The sequence below is a fragment of the Carlito syrichta genome, unplaced genomic scaffold, assembly GCF_000164805.1.
Source record: "Carlito syrichta isolate Samal-C Ts95f unplaced genomic scaffold, Tarsius_syrichta-2.0.1 Scaffold303232, whole genome shotgun sequence".
NCBI classification, from domain to species: domain Eukaryota; kingdom Metazoa; phylum Chordata; class Mammalia; order Primates; family Tarsiidae; genus Carlito; species Carlito syrichta.
The window spans coordinates 655,798-677,548 of NW_007247328.1; the positions used below are offsets into that span (position 1 = coordinate 655,798).

General features: G+C 41.5%; 1 protein-coding gene across 2 annotated transcripts in view; it reads left to right on the forward strand.

The window, feature by feature from the left end:
* Nucleotides 1-21,751, forward strand: part of LOC103260518 (phospholipid-transporting ATPase IB) — a 549,519-nt gene that overhangs the window by 226,177 nt on the left and 301,591 nt on the right. For both annotated transcript variants that reach the window (XM_008058151.2, XM_021712400.1), the window contains exon 24: nucleotides 2,761-2,933. In XM_008058151.2, coding sequence (XP_008056342.1) covers nucleotides 2,761-2,933 — 173 coding nt within the window. The remainder of the gene's footprint in view (nucleotides 1-2,760; nucleotides 2,934-21,751) is intronic.

The window sequence follows — 21,751 nt, forward strand, 5'->3', positions numbered from 1 at the left end:
AAATTTGTTGTTGAGTGTAGCCACCTTCATCCGTGATCTTAGCTACATCTTCTGGAGAACTCACAGTAGCTTCCCCATGAGCCCTTGCTCCTTCACCTGCACTTTGATGTTATAGAGATGGTTTCATTCCTTAAACCTCATGAGCCAACCTCTGCTAGTTTCAAATGCTTCCTGTGCAGCTTCCTCACCTATCGCAGCCTTCATAGAATTGAAGAGTTAGGACCTTGATCTGGGTTAGGATTATGGCTTAAAGGAATGTTGTGGCTGCTTTGATCTTCTATCCAGACGACTCAAACATCCTCCATATCAGCAAGAAGTCTGTTTTGCTTTCTGATCATTTGTGTGTTCACTGGAGTAGCACTTTTAATTTTTTTCAGGAACTTTTTCTTTGCATTCACAGCTTGGCTAATTGGTGCAAGAGGTCAAGGTTTTTGCCTGTCTTGGCTTCCAACAAACCTTCCTCACTAAGCTTGATCATTTCTTTTTTTTTTTTGAGTTGGAGTCTCACTCTGTCGCCCAGACTGGAGTGCAGTGGCTGCTCCCGGCCACCGCAGCCTCGACCTGCTGGGCTCCGGCGATCCTTCCGCCTCAGCCTTCCAAGTAGCTGGAATTATGGGCATGCGCTACCACGCCCGGCTGATTTTTTTTTATTGTAGAGATGAGGTCTCGCTGCCCAGGTGGGTCTCGAACCCGCGGGCTCAGGCAATCCACTCACCTCAGCCTCCCAAAGGCGCGGGATTACAGGCTGAGCCACCGAGCCCGGCAGCTTGATCATTTCTAGCTGTTGATTTAAAGTAAAGTTAGGTAACTCTTTCTTGCCTTGAACACTTAGAGGCCATTGTGGGGTTTTTAATTGGCCTAATTTCAATACTGTTGTCTTTCAGGGAATAGGGTAGAACAGGGAGAAAGAGAGAGATGGGGAACAGACAGTTGGTGTAGCAGTTAGATCACACACAACGTTTATCAATTAAAGTTCACCATCTTATATGGGTGCGGTTCATGGTGCCTCCAAACAATTATAATAGTAACATCAAAGATCACTGATATCACAGATCATCCTAAAAGATAGAATAATAAGGAAAAAGTTTGAAATGTGAGAATCACCAAAATGTGACAGAGACATGAAGTGAGCACATACCGTTAGGAAAATGGTGTCAGTAGCCTTGCTCAAGACAGGGTTGCCACAGACCCTCAATTTGTGGCAAACTCTATCTGTGAGGTACAATGAAGTGAGGTCTGCTTGTGTTACTGCAACAAAGAAGGTATTGCCAGTGAGGACATTTATTCACTGCCTGAAGTAGAAGAAATGTATATTTTCCTTGATAGAGGATATTCTTAATGAATAAATAGAAGAAGAATGAGTTTTGTTGAGTGTTTACAATGCACCATGCATAGTACTAAGCAGCTAACACTGATGAGCTCATTTGTTTGTAAGAAAAGTGCTAGGAAGTATTCTTAGCTCTATTCTACACATGAGAAAATTGCACTTTGGAGAGACTGAGTTACTTTCCTGAGATCACAGAGGTAACAAGGGAAGAGTTCTGACTAGATCCCAGGCCATCAGACCATAGTGCAGGGCTCTAGACCACAACTTTTGTAAATAAATTTGCTGGTATTATTAGAAGTCGCTTATTGAGAAAAAAAAAATTGAACAGTAAGACAGTGAAAAGCTTGCTTCTCACTTGGTAATAGTAGATCCTCAATTTAACTTGGGGTAGAAAGATTCCTGTTCATTCAGCATATTTCTGTAAGACTATAATTTGTGTTATCATATGATAAATTGCATGTAAATGTAACTTAATAACTAAAGACCGTCGTCCAGACAGAATAATTTCAGCTGACTTCTTTACTTCCTGATTTACTTAAACCAGATTTTTTGTATGAGCCAAAAATTGCATTCATGTATTTGAGCCAGGTAGCATATTCATAGTCATAAATTCACTGGGAAGATTGGAATTGTGTTTTTTAAATCGAAGAGTAGTTCTATGTTTTAATTTCATGTGATAATAGACATCACACTGTAGGCAACCTTTTCAGGCTGGTAGCAATGTTTTGGTAGTTTAACTTGATCAGATATTTTCTCAACATGAGAAAATGATCAGCTCTTTTTTTAATCCTAATGACACATGGAAAGAATGGTTTAATTTGAAAACCTCAGGATCTTCACGAACAGAAATTAATCTTTTATCTTAATGTTACTTCTCCTAATGCCTTTTAGATGCTTGAAAGATTACCTAGTGCAAACTGAAAAACGTTAACGTTTACCACTCAAGTTGTAGTAACGCCATCTTTTCCAAAAAAGCATTTTGTTTATATGGCGCTTCCTACTGTCAAGGCACCAAGAATATTATGTACGTGGTGAAAAGAAAGGGATTATTGTAAATATCAAATGAATCTCGCCATGAGGATGTTTTCATTCATAAAACAGACCTAGAGGGCATTCCAATAAAATATTTTATTTAGTTGTTTGTTTGTTTATAGAGACAGGATCTCACTATGTTGTCAGACTGGTCTCAAACTCCTGGGCTCAAGCAATCCTCCTCCCTCAGCCTCCCAAAGTACTGGGATTATAGGCGTGAACCACCACGCCTGACCCTCATTGAAATCTTAATGTAGAGGTGTACCAAGTCAAACTCAGTTTGTATATTTCACATTAGAATGGGCGTGTTCTCATTTCAAGGAACTCACTTTTGCATTCTGTTTTGGTTTGGGGTATATGCAACACTCAACCCAATGTGATTCCCCCTCCTCCTGTTTCAGGCCACAAGGGCAGCCATCACTCAGCACTGCACTGACCTTGGGAATCTGCTGGGCAAGGAGAACGACGTGGCCCTCATCATCGACGGCCACACGCTCAAGTATGCACTGTCCTTCGAGGTCCGCAGGAGCTTCCTGGACCTGGCACTGTCCTGCAAGGCGGTCATCTGCTGCAGGTAGGGGAAGAGGGCCGGGCACTGTCCATGTTCTGCGGTGCCTGCAGCCTGTGTCTGTGCAGAGGACGTTGACGCATGGGAATTCAAGGCTTCAAGTTGTGTGCCTCAAAAAGACAAAACAAAATTACTAATTTATGTTTAGCTGTTGGTGCGCAGATTTTGCAGAAGGCACTTAGTGGTTTTCACATGTTTGGTTTGTTTTTTGTCCTCTGAGGGGATAAAAGGAGTAAGAATCAGGACTTTTGGTCATATCCATGATGGAGGATACATTGGGAAAGCACAGCCTCAAGCCGGTCTGGGAAGTGACTAAGTTACAGCCTACTGGATTCTGCTCATGTCTGAGCTCAACTTCAGGATGTGTGGGGCTTTGATGTCTCTTTTCTGACGTTCAGTAGGTATTTCTTTTCAGTTAACAAGGAGCTTTGGTCGGGTTCATGTTATACCAATTTTTGTTTGTTTATCGAGTTGGAGTCTCACTCTGTTGCCCAGGCTAGAGTGCAGTGACACAATCATGGCTACCGCAGTCTCGACCTGCTGGGCTTAGGCCATCCTTCTGCCTTAGCCTCCCAAGTAGCTGGAACTACAGGCGCATGCTACTGTGCCCGGCTAGTTTTTTGATTTATTGTAGAGATGAGGTCTTGCCAAGTTGCCTAGGCCAGTGTTGAACCCCTGAGCTCAGCCAGTCCTCTTGCCTCAGCCTCCCTAAGTGCTGGGATTACAGGCATGAGCCACTGCACCTGGCCTCACGTGATACTGATTTTTGTGTTAAGATCTAACCAGAAGTTCTTCATGAAGTTTGTAAGGCTGGATGGGAATTGTTACCTTCTGTTGGCTACTGGCTACCTAGAGGTCCAGTTCCAATAGAGATGTGGAAGTCAGACAGAATTAGACAGAAAATAAACTGCTAGAAAGCTGAGTGGTTCCCAAAGGGCACGGGCACGGGTTGCTGGGGGGGGGGGGGGGCTGGCTAGTGAAACTTCTGTCATGGAAAGGCACTTAGCTTTTGTGCCTGTGGCCACAGGATGCTGGAAGACCGTGAGGTGAGGAACACATCCAGATGTGTTTGAAACGATGAATGGGAGGCAGCTGTCAGGGACCTGGGATAGTGAGGAAGGATTATTGCACCTGGAATTGCTTCCAGGTCTCAAACAGTTTTATTGTGAAATAATTCACATACCACACAATTACCCATTTCAAGCAACTCACCAGCATTTAGTACATTCACAACATTGTGTAACCACCAGCACAACCAATTTCAGAATCTTTTCATCACCCCAACAAGAAGCCCAGTATCCCTGATCAATCAATTCCCATTTTCCTCCACCAACACCAAACAATCACTAATTTACTTTCTTGTCTCTACAGATTTGACTGTTGGGGACATTTTTGTATGAATGGAATCATACAAGATGAGGTGTTTTTCTGAGTGACTTTTCACTTAGCATAATGTTTGCAAGGTTCATGGCTATTGTTGCATGTTGACATGGTATTCTTTTCATGGTTGAGTACTATTCCATTGTTTGTATATGCTATGTGTTATTTATCCACTTATCAGTGGGTAAACATTTGTATTGTTTTCTACCTTTTGACCGTAATGTATAATGCTGCTGTGAAGACCAACGTAAAAGTTTTTGTGTGGATGCAGGTTTTCTGTTCTCCTGGGTATATACCTAGGAGCGGAATTGCTGGGTCATGTAGTAAACTCTGTATTTAAGCTTTTAAGGAACTGCCAGACTGTTTTCCAAAGTGGGTGCATCCTTTGATATTCTCTCTGGCAACATATGAGTGTTTCAATTCCTCCACATCCATGCCAACACTTACCACTATCTATCTTTGTGATTAGCCTGGTGGATGCGAAGTGGCATCTGATTTTAGTTTTGATTTGCATATTTTTGATGGTTAATGATGTTGATCATTGTTTCATGTGCCTACTATTTGTGTATTTTCCTTGAATAAATGTCTACTCAAATCCTTTGTATATTTTTTACATTGTATTGTTTTTATTATTGAGTTATAGGGGTTCCTTACATATTGTGGATACAAGTATCTCATCAGGTATATGATTTGCAGTTTTTCCCCCATCCTGTGGGTTAGGTTGCTATTTTGTTTTCTTGATGATATTGTTTGCAACACAAAAGGTTTTTAATTTTAGTAAAGTCCAATTTATCTATTTTTTGTCCTTTGTGCTTTGGGGGTTATATCTAACAAGTTCTCTTCTATTGATTGATTGATTGATTGATTCGGGGTCTCACTCTGTTGCCCAGGAGAGAGTGCAGTGGCACAATCACAGCTCACCATAGCCTCGATCTCCAGGACTCAGGTGATCCTTTTGCCTCAGCCTCTTGAGTAGCTGGGGCTACAGTAACATGCCACCAAGCTCAGCTAATTTTTTTTCTCACAATGTTGCCCAGGCTGGTCTCAAACTCCTGGGCTCAAGCAAACCTCCTGCCTTGGCCTCCCAAAGTGCTGGAATTACAGGTGTGAGCCACGTGCCCTGCTGGACTGATCCTATGCTTTCTTTTCTGAATTCCATGTGAGTAGTTTGGATCAGGGCCATGCAAATGACAGGAAAGGTGGAGAGAAGCGAGGGTGGGACTCGTTCCCCCCTAATTTTCCCGTTGTGTCTGTGCTGTGAAGCTGCTGAGTAGGTAGGTCTCTGCTTTTATAAATTCCTGGGCATTGGCAGCTCTTCCTGCTCCTAGACTGGAGTCATGGAGTAAGTCGCTTCTGCCTGCCAGCTGCCATGCTGGTCAAGGGCCACCCCCATGCCCCCATTGGCAGAAACACACAACAAATAATGCGGAAAAGTCTGGTAAACTGTAGCTCTAAGTCAACACACTAAAACCTTATTTCCCTTTCAAAAGGGAAATCCAAGTCCGTTTGAATCCTCAGTGGGAGCCGGGAATGCCTGAGAGGCTTTACAGGAACATGCTATTTTCTTGCCAGGTGCTTGATACAAAACACACACACACACACACACACACACACACACACACACACACACACCCTCTTTTCCCCCTTCTTGCTTTGGCTGCCTCTCAGTGCTTTGTATGTGGCAGAAGACGGCACACTTAAAGACTTCACAGAGAGGAGTTCAAACTGGAATTGGCACAGAAAGAGGAAATTTCAAATTAAATACGGTTACAGTTCACAAAATGGAAGCATTAATTGAAAAAAGGAATTCAGGAGAGCGCACCCCTTTCCTGTACCAGGAGACATTTACATTTTTTGGTTGATCCCACACTTAAGATGAAACAAAAAGAGGAAACAAAATACTAAAAATTAAAAAAAAAAGAGAAAAAGAAATTTGTACACTTCAAATGTCCTCACTATTCTTTGAAATACTATTTGTATTCATTGAAAGTTTAAACTTAAGCTAAATTTAATATGTGACTTCAAACTTAAAGCTTAGTTTAATTCTCACTTTTCAGTTTTAAAATGCAATCGTTGTGATAATAATAAAAGAAAGTAGTTTTCTCTAATAATAGAAGAAAGTAATTTTTTTCAGAAAATAACTTTTCTATGAAATCATTAAGCATTCTTCTATCAATATTGATTCAGAGATTGGTGAATGTTGTAAAAAAATAAATACCTTTAAATTGAAACGATATTTTAGACAGCGAAAGAAGGAAAGTACAAGAACTTATTAAATACTTTGCAGAAATTAGAATCCAACAATTTGGTCAATCGTGCATTACTATACCCAAATATTTTTCATGTGGTTAAAATCCTAAGAAGGGCCAGGTTCGGTGACTCAGTGTGTAATCCCAGCACTTTGCGGGGCTGAGGCAAGTGGATATGCCTGAGCCCGCGGGTTCGAGATCAGCCGGGGGCAACTTGGCGAGACCTCATCTCTACAATAAATTTAAAAAATTAGCCAGGCATGCTATTGCACGTCTGTAGTTCCAGCTACTTGGAAGACCGAGGCAGAAAGAATGCCAGAGCCCAGCAGGTTAACGCTGGAGTGGCCGTGAGTGTGCCATTGCGCTCCAGCCTGGGCAAAAGAGCAAGACTCCAACTCAAAAAAGAAAAGAAGAAAAAAAAACCTAGACAGGTTGTATTATAGTCTGAGGAGCAGTTACCAGCCAGTACTCTAGGGCAACTTACTATTGTATCCGGCATGGATGCTGCCACGTTATTTGCTGAAGTATAAAAAAGTTCAAGAAGATTGTTATTGTGGGTTTGCAAATATTGTGATATTTGCTTTGTATGTTCTTAGGTGTCATGAACGAATAAAGAGACAAGACGTTATCTTTGCCTTATGCATGAAAATAATGAATAATGGAGTGTGTTTTCATATGTGCCTCGATATCTTTGCCTGCCACGTTTGCCCCAATTCCTTGAAATCAGGCTCTTGGTGAAGCAGGCATGCCCCCTGTCCCCACCTGGCCACGTGGGGCCAACCCTTCAGACTCTTTCTTGATTTTCAGTTCTTTCAGCATTTTGTGTTGAGGGCTTCCCCCTTAAGGGGTTCTTTTCTCTTTCTGTGGCATCTCTCTCTTCCCCTTGGTCACCTGGCTCTTTTGTGGGTGCTCTCTTGGGCAGTCTTTGAAATGCTTCCCCAAGGTCTTGCCTCGGCCTCTCCCACTCTGCACCTCCTCCAACTGTATTCCACCAAATGTCTATGAAGTCCTCATTCATCTTGTACGTTAGTGACTCTCAACACCAGCTCCACATAGAAGCATCTGGAGAACTTAAAAAAAAAAAGATTGTCCTCAAAAGAGCAAAACATAGAAGTACTGTATGACCCAGCAATTCCACTCCAGGTATATTCCCCCCCCCAAAAAAAGGGTGCTCAAACAAATACTTGTGTGTGCATGTTCATAGCTGCACTGTTCATGGTAGCCAAGAATTGGAATCAATCCAGAGATTCCTCAGTTTGTGAATGGATAAACAAATGCAGTGTATCCATATGATGGAATATTATTTAGTCATAAAAAGAAATTACATAGTGACACATGCTACAATATGGTTGAAACTTGAAAACATGCTTATCAAAAGAAGCCAGTCACGAAAGATTACATGTTATATGATTCCATTCCTATGAAATATTCAGAACGGGTAAATTCATAGTGCCAGAAAGCAGAATGGTGGTTGCCAGGGGCTGGGAGAGGAAGATAGGGAGTGACTGCTTCATGGGTACCAGATTTCCTTTTGAGGATGATGAAATGTTTTGGAAATGGACGCAGGGGATAGTTGCACAGTGTTGTGATCATTGATGCCACTGATTTTTTTCTTTTACTTAGAAATGGTCAATTTTATGTTATGTGGATTTATCTCAATAAAAATGTAAGCAGATGAATAAAAGGATTCATCCACTCAAGTGAATTGTTCGTTGAATAAAAAACGAAATGGTTTAATGAAAGTTTCATTCTTTTAAATCGGATTATTTGTTGACAGGAAACCAGCAAGATTCCAATTCCCAGCCTCCTCCCCAGAGCAATAAACTCCTAACTCTAGGAACTTTCCAAACTCCCTGGCTGATTCTAATGAGCAGATGGAGAACCACAGTGATCCCAATCTGCTTGTCCAGCATGGTCATTCTCTTGAGCTCCTGACCCGTAGACCCATCCCTGTCTAGGACTTTTTTACACCAGTATTCTTTGGGTATCTTGAATTCACAGTGTGTAAACAAAGTTGATCACACTCTCTCCATCTGCATCTCCCACACTTGTGCCACTGGTCCTCTGAGTTCAGTGCCTCGCTGGCTCGACCCCTCCCCTCTCCATTACCAGAACCTTCGGATAACATCAATAGGTGTAGTTTAATAGGCTATATAAGGGCCCTAGGGACTAAACCAAATAAGCAAATTATTCAATTGAGGTCGGAAATTACAGTGTCTTCATTAGTGGATCCTTGATCGGTATTTTTATTTGTTATTTTTTAGAGACAAGGTCTTGCTCTTTCTCCCAGACTGGAGTGCAATGGCCCAAAGGCTCACTGCAGCCTTGAACTCCTGGGCTCAAGTAATCTCAACCTTCTGAGTACCTGGGACTACAGGCATGAGCCATCCTGCCTGCCTAATTTTTAATTTTTTTTTTTCAGAGACAGAGTCTCACTATGTTGCCCAGTTTGGTCTCGAACTCCTGGACTTTTAATCCTAGATCTGAATAATATTTGGTTCTGCGTTCTTAAGTCACACAGTGAGCTGCACCAGCTAATTCATTGTCATCATGTTTAATACTGTTAGAGCTCACAATTTTGTACAGAAAGTTTTTGCTTTTAACATTCTTTTCAAGCTGTGGATCATGTTTAAACTCTTCAGCATTAAGTGCTGTCGGATCCATAATTCTCCAAAGAGATAAAAGTCATGTAGAAAATGTGTAAACCATTTCGATGTGTTCAAGAAAGAGTTCTCTGTTCTTGTTTCCCCCTTTTCCCATTTTTCCTTTTTTTCTTTGAAGCTCTTTATTTTTGTCAAAATGGAGATAAATTCTGCAGCTCAGACTCCTGAGGGAGCGGGGGAGAGGACACTGACCTCTTGAGAACATGCAGAAATCTTAAAAGTGACTGTGTCTCATCAGGAAAAGAGTCATGAAAGACTCATCAGTGTTCTCCATGCAGGGAAGCCCGTGGTGGCCCCGCCACAGTCCCCTGCAAACACAGGTGATGCTGGGGTTCCCCCCTGAGCACCACCTTGTTAGTGGTGTGATTTACGGCTTCATGTCTCTGGGCAGGAGATGGCGTGGAAGGAACCCCCCACCCCCAGCGGGGTTTTCCCCTGGATGTGCAAACCAAGGGCTTCCGAAGGCATCATCTATCTTTTCAGATATGTTTGGACTTCTGTCTTCCAGGATGGATTCGAAGATAAACACATTGAAACCTACTGTGATCCGCAGAAATAAAAGCAGTCGAAAGAAATGTGCTCAGAACTTTTTGGATTTATTTTTCTAACTCTGAGTAATTTATATTTCTTGTTAAAAAAAATTAGAAGACACAAATAAGAAGAAAACAGTTTCACTCTCCCACCAACTAGAGACAATCGCTGAATAGCTGGTGCTTACATCCTAACCCCTTTCTGTGAAAACACCTTTTATTAGGAGAGGGGTTAGGTCGTTCACAACATGCAGCATGGAAGTTTATTCACAGTTTTGTGTTCCTATAAGTGGTAATATATGTTTTTTCAAAGAGCTCAATGATGGTTATAGGAAATCACAATAATTAGTTTCATCTATTCCTGGTTGATGGGTTAATTTTCTTGTTATCATGACTAGTACCACGAAAAAGATTTTTATAGCTGAATCTTTTCAAAGTCTTTTATAGATAAGTATTTGCCCCTTTGTTGATTAAATGCAATTAAGGTAGAATACGTTTTCAGACAGGTTGTGTTTTTTTTCCTCCTTAACTCTAAAATGAATGCTGTTATTTGAATGATTGCAGCAATTTTGTTTGGCTCTAACTGGCTGTATTGTTAACTCCACTGAAGAGGAGTGGACTCAGATGTGTAGTTCCTCAGGATTATATCATTTTACATGAATCGCTTGATGATTTATGTAAAATAATAACAAATTCAAGAATAGGCAACATAGAGATTTGGGGGAAAAAAAGTTTGCACTGTTCACCTAAGAAGGTGAAGTTATTTGATTTGGAGTTAGAGGTGGCCAAAACCGAGTCCCTGGTAGGCCAAATGTCTTTTCCTCTGTTTCATAAGTGTCGGCTGGGCTCCAAGCCCCAGTTTGGGTTTTGTTCGCCCACTAAGAAAAGAGAGCAGTTGATTATTCTGTGGCAGGATATGTATATATAAAAACAGAACCCTCCTGCTCCCCCCCTAAAAAAATGAGCGCAGACCGCCCTGCTGAACAACACTGCCCAGCATTTTAGCTCACTGACAGTGTATCATTCCCAGAGCAGAATCCGTCTTCTAGGCTTTCTTCAGCGTGTTGCTCACTCAGCCTGTACCCAGACCTGTACATCTGGCTTAACTTTAGACTGCTTCGTGTAGAAAAGACCTGGCTGTTCTAGCCTACCCTCCTCCTGGCTTAGCTTTGGACGTTAATGAGGCATGATGGATCCTAGGTAATCGGAAGGCTGTGCATTTTGTGTGTGGTATCTCTCAGTCTGCAAACTACATGCAGCGTTATGTCAAAACAGAGTTCAGACACGGTGATTAGAGTGTACCACCGGTTGTGTTTTGGTTGGCCTCCATGTTGGGAGGGTTCCAATCATACACTTGCAAAAATAAAACTTTTCTTTAGTTTCATTCATAACGTGATTTCTCAGCACCATGGATGTTTAGTTATAAGCCAGCTTCCTACTTTGACGTTCTATTCCAGAGAGCATTATTAACTTGTCGAGGTTGTAAGCCCGTTCTGGGGTTGTTTGTGTGATGGCTTGGCGTGTATTTGCCCATTTGTTGATTAAATGCAATTAAGGTAGAATTCGTTTTCAGACAGGTTGTTTTTTTTCCCCCCACTTAGCTCTAAAATGAATGCTATTATTTGAATGATTGCAGCAATTTTGTTTGGCTCTAACTGGTCGTATTGTTACTCTGCTGAAAATGAGTGGACTCAGATGCATGGTTCCTCAGGGTTATCTTGAATAAAAGTGATTTCTAAAAGCCCAAAACTTAAAGCATGTTTTTCCACCCACAGTGTTTCTCTAGAATGAAAATTAGATTGGTGTAGATTTGATAATATATCAAAAATGACTCATTTGAACCATTGTAGAGGCCAGAATATTTGGAGATTTCAGAGTATTAATCCAAAGTAGGAAAAGGAAAGCATTTCTCTCCCCCCGCCCCATTTTCTTTCTTTCTCTATTTGCTTACTTAATTTTTAAATTTTTATTAAAAAAATGTGGGATACATTTCGGGGTTAGGTATACAAATGGTCATTGTACAGGTAAAGTTTGGGCTTCACTTTGGTTTCCACTTCACCTGGTTTGAGATCAGGTACCCTTATTGATGAAGTGTGTTCCCCCTCCTTCCCCTGGCAGTTTCCCACTACTGCCAATCCCTTTCTTGTGGTATTATGATAATTGTTCAGGGTTTCCAGCTTAGGAAAACAACATTTTATTCAACTTTCTGAAATCAAAGCTAATTTGAATGTTAACATATTAGGGCATAAAGGACTGTTTTCATGTTAGATACCTATTGTGGTAAAAATCGATACTAATCACTCTATCAGATCAACTTTTGACTATTGAAATTTCTGATGTTTTGCTTCTTATAGAACTAAAAGTTATATATTATCACTATTTGTATATAACTCTTTGAAGTGAGAAATAGAAAAAAACTTGGCATGTCAACTTCATTGTTTTATGTCCTGAACTGATAAAATAATTGGACAGGGAGTGATATTACACATGACGAAAATGTGGACAAATATTTACTATCAGTCTGAGCATACAGGAAGCTCTTTTGTAAGGAACACCTGCTCTCTGAGCAGCAGTAGGAACAGACACTTGACGCCAGGATCCGATCATACACTTGCAAGATGTTGGAAATACCTACCACAGGATATTTAATAATGAGGTTGACTTATAATAACGCACTGTGTGATTGGGAACACATATCTTTGGGATTGCTTTTGGCTTATAGAATTGCTATCATGTCACTTTTCTCGCATGGTAGAACTGCTTTGTGAATGGTTCTGAAATGTGATTTGCCTGGCAGAAGTGTTCTTCGGTGGGTTATGTTCACACTAGTGTTTCTGTACAAGAAACCCAGAGCAAATCAGACAGCAGAGGTCACAAAGCCCTTTCCCCTTTTGCCGTAGTCTAAGAACTATGGTCATGGGGTCCGTGTGATCTCCCATCCACTGCCTTGCTGCTTTTAATGCGTGAGGACCCTTATGAGATGCTAGAAGCCCCCACAGACACATCTGTTTTCAAGTTTTTTTCATGTGTTTTTTTTTCCTCTCCCCTTTTTTGTGAATGATCAATTCATCGGTACTTGTCATTTTTTTGGACAATACTTCTTGCCAAATGAAACAGGGTGATGTGAGGTCAAACCGTGGTCCAAAACTCTGAAGTAGAAACTCATAATATTTGGCATCTTTCCTACTAGAAAAACAAACCAGGATAGAAAAAAAAAAGTTCAGAACAGAGCTTAATTAAACATGTGGAACATGCCATGAATATTTATGTCCCCACGTCTTGCCTTGTGATGGTATTTGTACTAAAATTGCTTTTTCTTCTCGTTCCTGTGAAGTACTTCAGAATGTGTTTCATTAATACAAGAAACTGTCATGTTAACTTTCATTAGGAAAAAAGTCCCGCTTCTCCTGACAACACTGACACCTTTCTGATCGAAAGTATGCAAAATAGTTCTTACATTAATTGGTCCCAAAGAAAATGATGTTTTCTGTTTGCCTGTCTGTACATCTGACACTATCCCTCACTTATTGCCTCCTGAATTATCGATGCTTCCCCTTTCCTGATTTTGACAGCCGGTATTCCTCCTATGACTTTGGAAACCATAAGAAAGCCTGCATCCTGGAAGCCCTCCTGTCCTCTAGTTTGACAGGAAACACTAGGACTACAGGTTTCTCTGCTTTAAGCCTCTCATTCAACTTCTCACTTGTTTTACTTCAGAGAGGAAACCAATGACAAAAGAGGAACGTTGACGTCTTCTGTTTCTCAGAGCTCTTGACAACTCTATTTGTATTTAGTCCCATTTAGGGCCACAAGTAAGTTGTCAACAGGAGTTGGGTTCGAGATTGATGGAGCTAATAGCTAAAGTGGCCACATTTTGGGAGCTTAACTGGGTCAGTGGAGCCTGAGAGGATCTGCTGAATGATTTGGTCTCTGTTGTTTCTTGTTAACCAGTTGACTGAGCTCCACCAGAGATCCAGGGCTGAGTCATCTCCAGTGGTTTAATTCCTGACAGGCTTGCAAGTGAGAGAAAGGCAGACAAACCGAGAGACAGACAGCCACCCCCCTCCCCAACCTTCCCATCGGATTCTTGACACCTGGATCATCTGAGAAAAACAGAGCATGCATTTTTTCTCTTACTAAGCAAGTATTCATCGTGGCATCCTTTCACCACTTGGACACACCAGCCATTAAAGACCAAAGTAAATACACCAGCTTGAAGATAATCCTTTCACAAATACACAAGTGCCAAGTTAAAACTGCCTGTCATTCATTTGTGCATTTTTCCTGACTCTCATTTGTTTTAGTGGATGGGGGTTGTTTGAGAATATTAGAACTTAAAAGAAGTAGGAGTCCTGTGTTATCACGGTATTTTGCCTGTTTACAGATAATTGGACCTTAAGTATTTATTTTCTCCTTATAAAATCATAATGGATAGATATTGATTTTCTCCCCGAAACAGAGAATAACAGCAGTAAGAGAATAAACGTTTCTATGTAGATACAAGAACATAGGCGTATATATTTAAGTTCAATGCCTTTTAAACCCTGATGCATTACATCAAGATGTAAATTTGGAACGATCAAACATGGGAACAAATATAAGATTAACACAGAAGAGAATGAAGTCTTTTTTTTTAAAGAAAAAATGTTGAATGATGTTAATTTACTTAAATGATATTTAGATGTGAATTTCTATTCCTATATACATTTAACTATATATTAACTCATGCAAATGTAAACATGGCTACTTAAGAATAATAAATAGGTCAGGCTCAGTGGCTCAGTCTGTAATCCCAGCACTTTGGGAGGCCTGAGCCCGGGGGTTCTAGACCAGTCCGGGCAACTTGGCAAGACCTCGTCTCTACAACAAAATAAAAAATAACTGAGTGTGGTAGAGCGAGCCTGTAGTTCTGGCTCCTTGGAAGGCTGACATGGAAGGATCACTGGAGCCCAGCAGGTTGACACTGGGGTGGCCATGAGTGTGCCATTGCACTCCAGCCTGGGTGACAGAGAGACCCCCAACTCAAAAACAGAAGAAGAAGAAAAAGAAGAAGAAGAAGGAGAAATAATACATCAAGGACTATCCTAGCATTTCATGAATTTTACAAATATTTATAATTAGAGAAGTAGGATTTTTCTGTGTTCATATTTGTGTTTACTTTATTAGAAAATGACCGCTAAGAGTTTTCAGTGCAATTCTATCATTTGAGTGTCTTGCATTTCTACATTTCAGCTTCAGAGTCTCAACCACAAGATTTCTTTGGTCAAGCATCACATGTATTTAGATCATATTATGGGGAAGGAGAGGACTTTTGCAATTTTTCTATTTGCAATGATTATGGCTACATCATTGTTGTACATAGTTCTGGGGTATGAATGATGTTTTGATGCAAGCATACAATGTGTAAATACCCAATCAGGGTAATTGGGTATCCACCACCTCAAGCACTGGTCATTCCTTTGTGTTATGAACATTGCAATTCCACTCTTTTAGTTATTTTGAAATATACAGTACATTATTGTGTATCAAACTTTAGTTGCTCTGTTGAGCTATGGAATGTTAGATCTTTTTTTTTGAGTTGGAGTCTCACTCTGTCACCCAGACTGGAATGCAGTGGCCGCTCCCGGCCACCGCAGCCTCGACCTGCTGGGCTCCGGTGATCCTTCCGCCTCAGTCTTCCAAGTAGCCGGAATTACAGGCATGCGCTACCACACCCGGCTGATTTTTTGATTTATTGTAGAGATGAGGTCTCGCTGCCCAGGCGGGTCTCGAACCCGCGGGCTCAGGCAATCCACTCACCTCAGCCTCCCAAAGGCACGGAATTACAGGCTGAGCCACCGAGCCTGGCTCGGAATGTTAGATCTTATTTCTTCTGTCTAAATGTATATTTGTGCCCATTAACCATCTCCTTCTGGTCCCCCCGACTTCCCTTCCCAGCCTCTGGTGACCATAATTCTACTCAGGAGAGGACTTGAAAACATCTTCGAGGCCTACATAAACTATTTTGTATTTGTGACTGAGCAGCTCCCAGGACTGGCCAGGCTGCCCATGTGATCCAACTGAGGAATGAGGAAATGTCTATTGATTAAGGTTGTTTAATAAACACAAATGACACAACCGTTACCAGCCATGAGGGCTCAGCCTGGTGGGAGAGCTAGTCTAGGTAAGAGAGAGGGTAACTCAGTTCACAGCAGGAGATGCTACAAAAGTCGCATCATGGGAGTTGAGGGAACTCATTAGCTCATGGAGGGATGGGCGTCTGGTGCGACGCACTCGTGATATCACAATGCTGACGCCCATGTGGTCACCACATTCAGACTCTCTGTAGAACTTAGCAGCTGTTACTTCTAAGAATCCTTAAAACAGTCCTTGAAATGAAGAGGACATTTATTGCTCTTATTTTATAGTTTAGAGAACAGGGCATGGAAGAGCAAAGATATGTCCCCAGGGTCCAGTAGCTATTAGTAAGCTGTTGCAGGGTTTGAACTCCAGAGCGCTAAAGATGATGGTGACAAGTTGAAGGTTTTTTTTTTTAGCAGATTCAGAGTTCATATGTGTTAGGAGAACAATAGGAAGGTCAAGTTAGACTACATATGCAAGGTATGTGGTCCTTATAATACCTCAATTTAGTGATAGTGCAGGCTTCAACTGGTGCAGGGAGGTAGTCCAAGTTTCTGGCATGGTAGCCCAAGCCTCTGGAACTGAGTTTCTAGACTCTTTGGAATGGACTCTGACCCAGATTCATAGTCATTAAGGCTAATCAATAAAATTCTTACTGTAGTTCTTTTAAATCAGCTGGAGTTACCTTCATAAACTCTGAATTTATGTATGTAAAAGGGTTGAAAAGCAAGACGAAGAAAGTTCAATGAGCAGGAGATAATAATACGAGGAGCCTTAAGAATTCTTTGTGTTTAAAACCATGCCATTCCAAGAAAGATAGGTTTTGTCATTTGATACAAGCAAAAATAAGAAATATCCTCATGGAACTAAAAACCTATGATATTCAGTTTACTATAAAATGTCTTCCATGAAAACAACCCTAAGTTTAACTTACTTTATTTCGTCTCAATGTGAGTTTAGCAGTTTAATCCTTAAGGACACAGGTGGTGCTCACTGCATAGAATTCCTCCCTTCCTAGCGTGTAACATGCCCCTCTTTTTCGAAAATCCCGGCTTTGTTAGTCCACTCCACGTTTTAGTCTTGACATAAGTTTGAAAAAGCAGAAATCACTTCTGTTTCCGACATGAAAGGCATTTTTGCAGTTCTGTGTAACAAATTTTATCATTCTCTCTCTAAGTCTGTTTTCTTCCGATAGGACTGAGAGGCAAGTTTTATTGACTTAGAAATTTTCACCGGTTTATCTGCATTGTACTGTTCAAACTTGCTTTTATGTGCATACTCTAGGATGTTGATTTAGAACAAATTTCTATTAGCCCACTTTTCAAAACCCTGAAGTTAATTATTCCCAGTGCTTTAGCTTTCATGTAGACATTGTGTAGTAAAAATAAAATACAAATTCTCATGCCCTGCATTAAGATTCTCAGGATTCTGGAAAAACTCAACCTGTAGTGGGTTGTTAGTGATTTATAAGTTTTTCATGTTGATGACTTAGTACTTTTTCTGCAGCTATTTCAATAAATTCAAAAGTCTCCTCGGGATTATTTGAAACGCAGGTCACTTTGTGTTTCTTGAGATGATTCTGAAATCATTCTGTATGTGTGCTGAGTGAAAATTGAGCGTGTGTACTATAAAGGCTGCTTCCCACCAAGCACCGTGCCCTGCTCTGGGTCCCGGAGACATAGCGATTATCAGAGTGGGCAAAATCAACATGACCCCTGCCTCCATAGGGCTCAGGGTCTAGGAGAAAGAACCAGACAGTAAAAATTACATGGATTGTACAATTGTGAATTTGATGCTTGGTCTTTGTATTTCGGCAAGTAGATGCTTTTGATCTTAGGTACACTGGATTCTTAAATGTAATGGCTTATCTAATGCTGTAGGCTGATGCAGATTTCCGTGGCTACCTTTAATAATCAGCTTTGGTTAGCCCAGAATGTGCTATTAAAAGAGAAGTTGTTTTTTAGCTGTCTGCTAAAAAACCTTCTAGGGACTTCCTGTCTCTCTCAGAATTTAATCAAAAGACCTAGCAGGATGCTGTTTCTCCTTTGCTTTCCACACTCGGCCGCGTGGGGCTCCTTCTGTTCGGGCTTTCGGAGTAGACTTCCACGTCAGGATCCTTTCAGGTTCTTGCCCCAGATGGCATGTGCAAACCCACTTGATTCAGAGCTTTGCTTTCTCAGTTTAAGGCAGGGTATCTCGAGGACCTGGCTCTGTTAGGGCTGCTTTCCTTAGCTTTATTTTTCTTGATAGCACTTATCGCTCCCTGACATACTATACTTTGTCTTCTGTTCCATCGGCAGTCCCTAAAGTGACATCCGACACATGACAAACACTTGATACATATTTGTGAATGAATGAACAGCATGATACTCTCCCCAACTCTTCATTTTCGTAGAGGCAACCAAGTTCTTTCTCATGACAGTGTCTGGAGTTGTGCTGAAAACAGTGAGGATTGTCACTATGGACAGGAAAATGTGTATGGCGTTGGAGTCAACCTTTTTATCCTTTTATTATTTTTCCATCTCAGGGTATTTGCTAAGCTGTCTTTATCTCCATGATCTGGGCTACCTGCATGTAGGAAATTGACACCCATGTAAGAGAACATACAAAGCTCTACAGGAGCTAAGGAGTTTTTTGTATCTGAGTTAGCATATAATTCTGAGTGCAGGATGCTCTTGGAATCTCAACTTGGATGCTACACGTCCAAAAAGTATATTAAGTAATGTGAATAGGCCGGGTGAGGTGCCTCAGCCTGTAATCCCAGCACTCTGGGAGGCCGAGGCGAGAGGATTGCCTGAGCCCAGGGGTTCGAGGCCAGCCTGGGCAACTTGGTGAGACCTCGTCTCTACGATAAGTCAAAAAATAAGCTGGGCGTGGTAGCGTGCGCCTATAGTTCCAGCTACTTGGAAGGCTGAGGTGGCAGGATTGTCTGATGCCCAGCAGGTAGAGGCCGTGGTGGCTGTGAGCAACATGCTACTACTCTCTAGCCTGGGCAACAGAGTGAGACTCCAACTCAGAAAAAAAAAAAAAAAGTGAATAAATGCTTCATTCTTATGATGTGTGTTAAGGGTAAAGTTGGCTTCCTTTACAGCTAATACTATTGAATGTTATTATAAATTCAGCTCAATTAGGTTAGTGTTTATTGAGCAACTGCCATGCAGGTGCATGGTATTGGGAAGAGTGGTACAAGATAAACAAAACTGGTGCTGAATCACACAAGTGTCTAAGTCTCATTGGAACTTGAACTTGAACCTCCATGCAGTGTAAATATATTTATTTTGTTTGCTCTTTTTATGGTTTTATTTAAACGCAGATAAAACATGCACACGGGATGTCTATTCATTTTCTTCACTGTGCAGCCCGGCATTAGGGTAGGTGACTCTGATGTCTGCTCTTTCTACAGTGACTTTGCGGTTCTCGGAGGAAACGTCCTGAGCCATCTTAGCACAATAAGATTGTGCACACGTTGCCCATCAGTGGCACTTTCAACTCCTTGACATTGTGGACCAGTAACTTCCGGAAGCCATTGGGCAGTGTGTGCTTTGTTTTTTTGTTGCTCCTGGAACTAGTGACAGGTATCAAGATCTGGCCCTTAAATCTTCTACGCACCTTGTCAATACCTCTGGGTTTCTACCGCCAGTTATGCTTAATCTTTTTTTTTTGTTTTTTTGAGTTGGAGTCTCACTCCGTCACCCAGGCTGGAGTGCAGTGGCACACTCACAGCCACCCCAGCGTCGACCTCCTGGGCCCCGGCGATCCTTCCACCTCAGCCTTCCAAGTAGCTGGAACTACAGGCGCACGCTACCATGTCCAGCTAATTTTTTCCATTTACTATAGAGACGAGGTCTCACCAAGTTGCCTGGGCTGGTCTTGAACCCGCAGGCTCAGGTAGTCCACTTGCCTCGGCCTCCCAAAGTGCTGGGATTACAGACTGAGCCATCGAGCCCGACCAGTTATGCTTAATCTTTTTTTTTATTTTTATTTTTTTGAGTTGGAGTCTCACTCCATCTCCTAGGCTGGAGTGCAGTGGCACGCTCATGGCCATCCCAGTGTTGACCTGCTGTACTCCAGCGATCCTTCCACCTCATCCTTCCAAGTAGCTGGAACTACAGGCGCACTACCATGCCCAGCTAATTTTTTTGATTTATTGTAGGGATGAGGTCTCACCAAGTTTCCCAGGCCGTACTTGAACCCGTGGGCTCAGGCAACCCACTCACTTTGGTCTCCCAAAGTGTTGGGATTACAGGCTGAGCCACTGAGCCCCACCTCGCTTAATCTTGACATATCGGTCTGACTGGTGCCAGATGATCTTGGTTCTCTTTTTGACGATCTTGAGCTTCACCAGGGGTCTGATTCCAGCCATGAGAGCAGGAGATGGCTGTTGCCTTGGTAGGCCGTGCTGAGGAGGAGGGGGGAAGGTCTCAGTGTAAACATTTAAAAACTTTTGACTAAGGAATGATGTAGTCCAATATGGACTTTTAAAATTACATCTTTATGTAAACATAACTCACATACCATAGAATTCATACATTTGAGTCTATAGTTCACCTGTTTTTAGTACACACAGAGTTGTCCAGCTGTCCCCACATTCCGTTTTAGAGCAAACCATCACCCCCAAAAGAAACCCCATACCCGTTCATCATTCCCAGTGTCCCTTACCCCCCAGGCCTCGGCAACCTCTAATTGACTTTCTGTCTCCCTAGATTTGCCTGTTCTGGACATTCTGTGACTGACTTCTTTCACTTATTATAAGATATTCAATGGTCATCCATGTTAGAGCATGCCAATTCTTTTTATTTACAAAAAAAATCCCTTGTGTGACTATACCACCTTGTTTATTCCTCAGTTGGTGAATATTTGGGCTGTTTCCACTTCTTGGCTGTTAGGAGTTATGCTGTTGCGAACATTCACATGCAAGGTTGTGTGGACATCTTTTCAATTCTCTTGGGTGTATGCCTAGGAGTGGAATTGCTGGGGCTTAGGGTCACTCTGTATTTAGCCTTTTGAGGAACCATCTTCTGATCTTCTGTTCTACAAAGTGGCAGCATCATTTTACATTCCCACTTGCAGTATAGAAAGGTTGCGGTTTTATCATATTCTTGGCAAAACGTATCTGTCTTTTTTGTTGTTGTTTTACCCACCCTGGTGGGTGTAAAGTGATATCTCATTGTGATTTGTGTGTGCATTTCCTTGATAATTAATGGTGTTGAAAAACTTTTTCATGTGTTTATTGGCTATTTATGCATCATCCTTGAGAATTGCTTGTTAAAATCCTTTGCCCATTTTTAATGGGTTATTTGTCTTTTTGTCATTGAGTTGGCAGTAATTGTATGATCTCAATGCAAGTATCTCATTGGATATACAATTCTCAAACATGTTCTTCCATTCAGTGGGCTGTCTTTTCACTTTCTTGATGGTATTGTCTGTAACACAGAAGTCTTGGATTTTGCTGAAACCCAAGGTATCCACTTTTTTTTGGTGAATGAGGGCATCATGTCTAAGAAGCCGAATCCAAGGTCATGAAGATGTACTCCCATGTTTTCTTCTAAGAGTTGTCTAGTTTAGCTCTTACATTTAAGTCTTTGATCTATTTTGAGTTAATTTTTGTGTATGCTGTAAAATAAGGGTCCAATTTCATTCTTCTGCACGTGGATATTTAGACAGTCTCTCTTGAAGAGTCAGTCCTTTCTCCTCTGAATGGTCTTGGTCAGATACAATATTTTCATATTTATTTATTTATTTATTTTTAATTTTTTTGAGTTATAGTCTTACTCTGTCACGCAGACTGGAGTGCAGTGGCCGCTCCCGGCCACCGCAGCCTCAACCTGCTGGGCTTCGGCGATCCTTCCGCTTCAGCCTTCCAAGTAGCTGGAACTACAGGC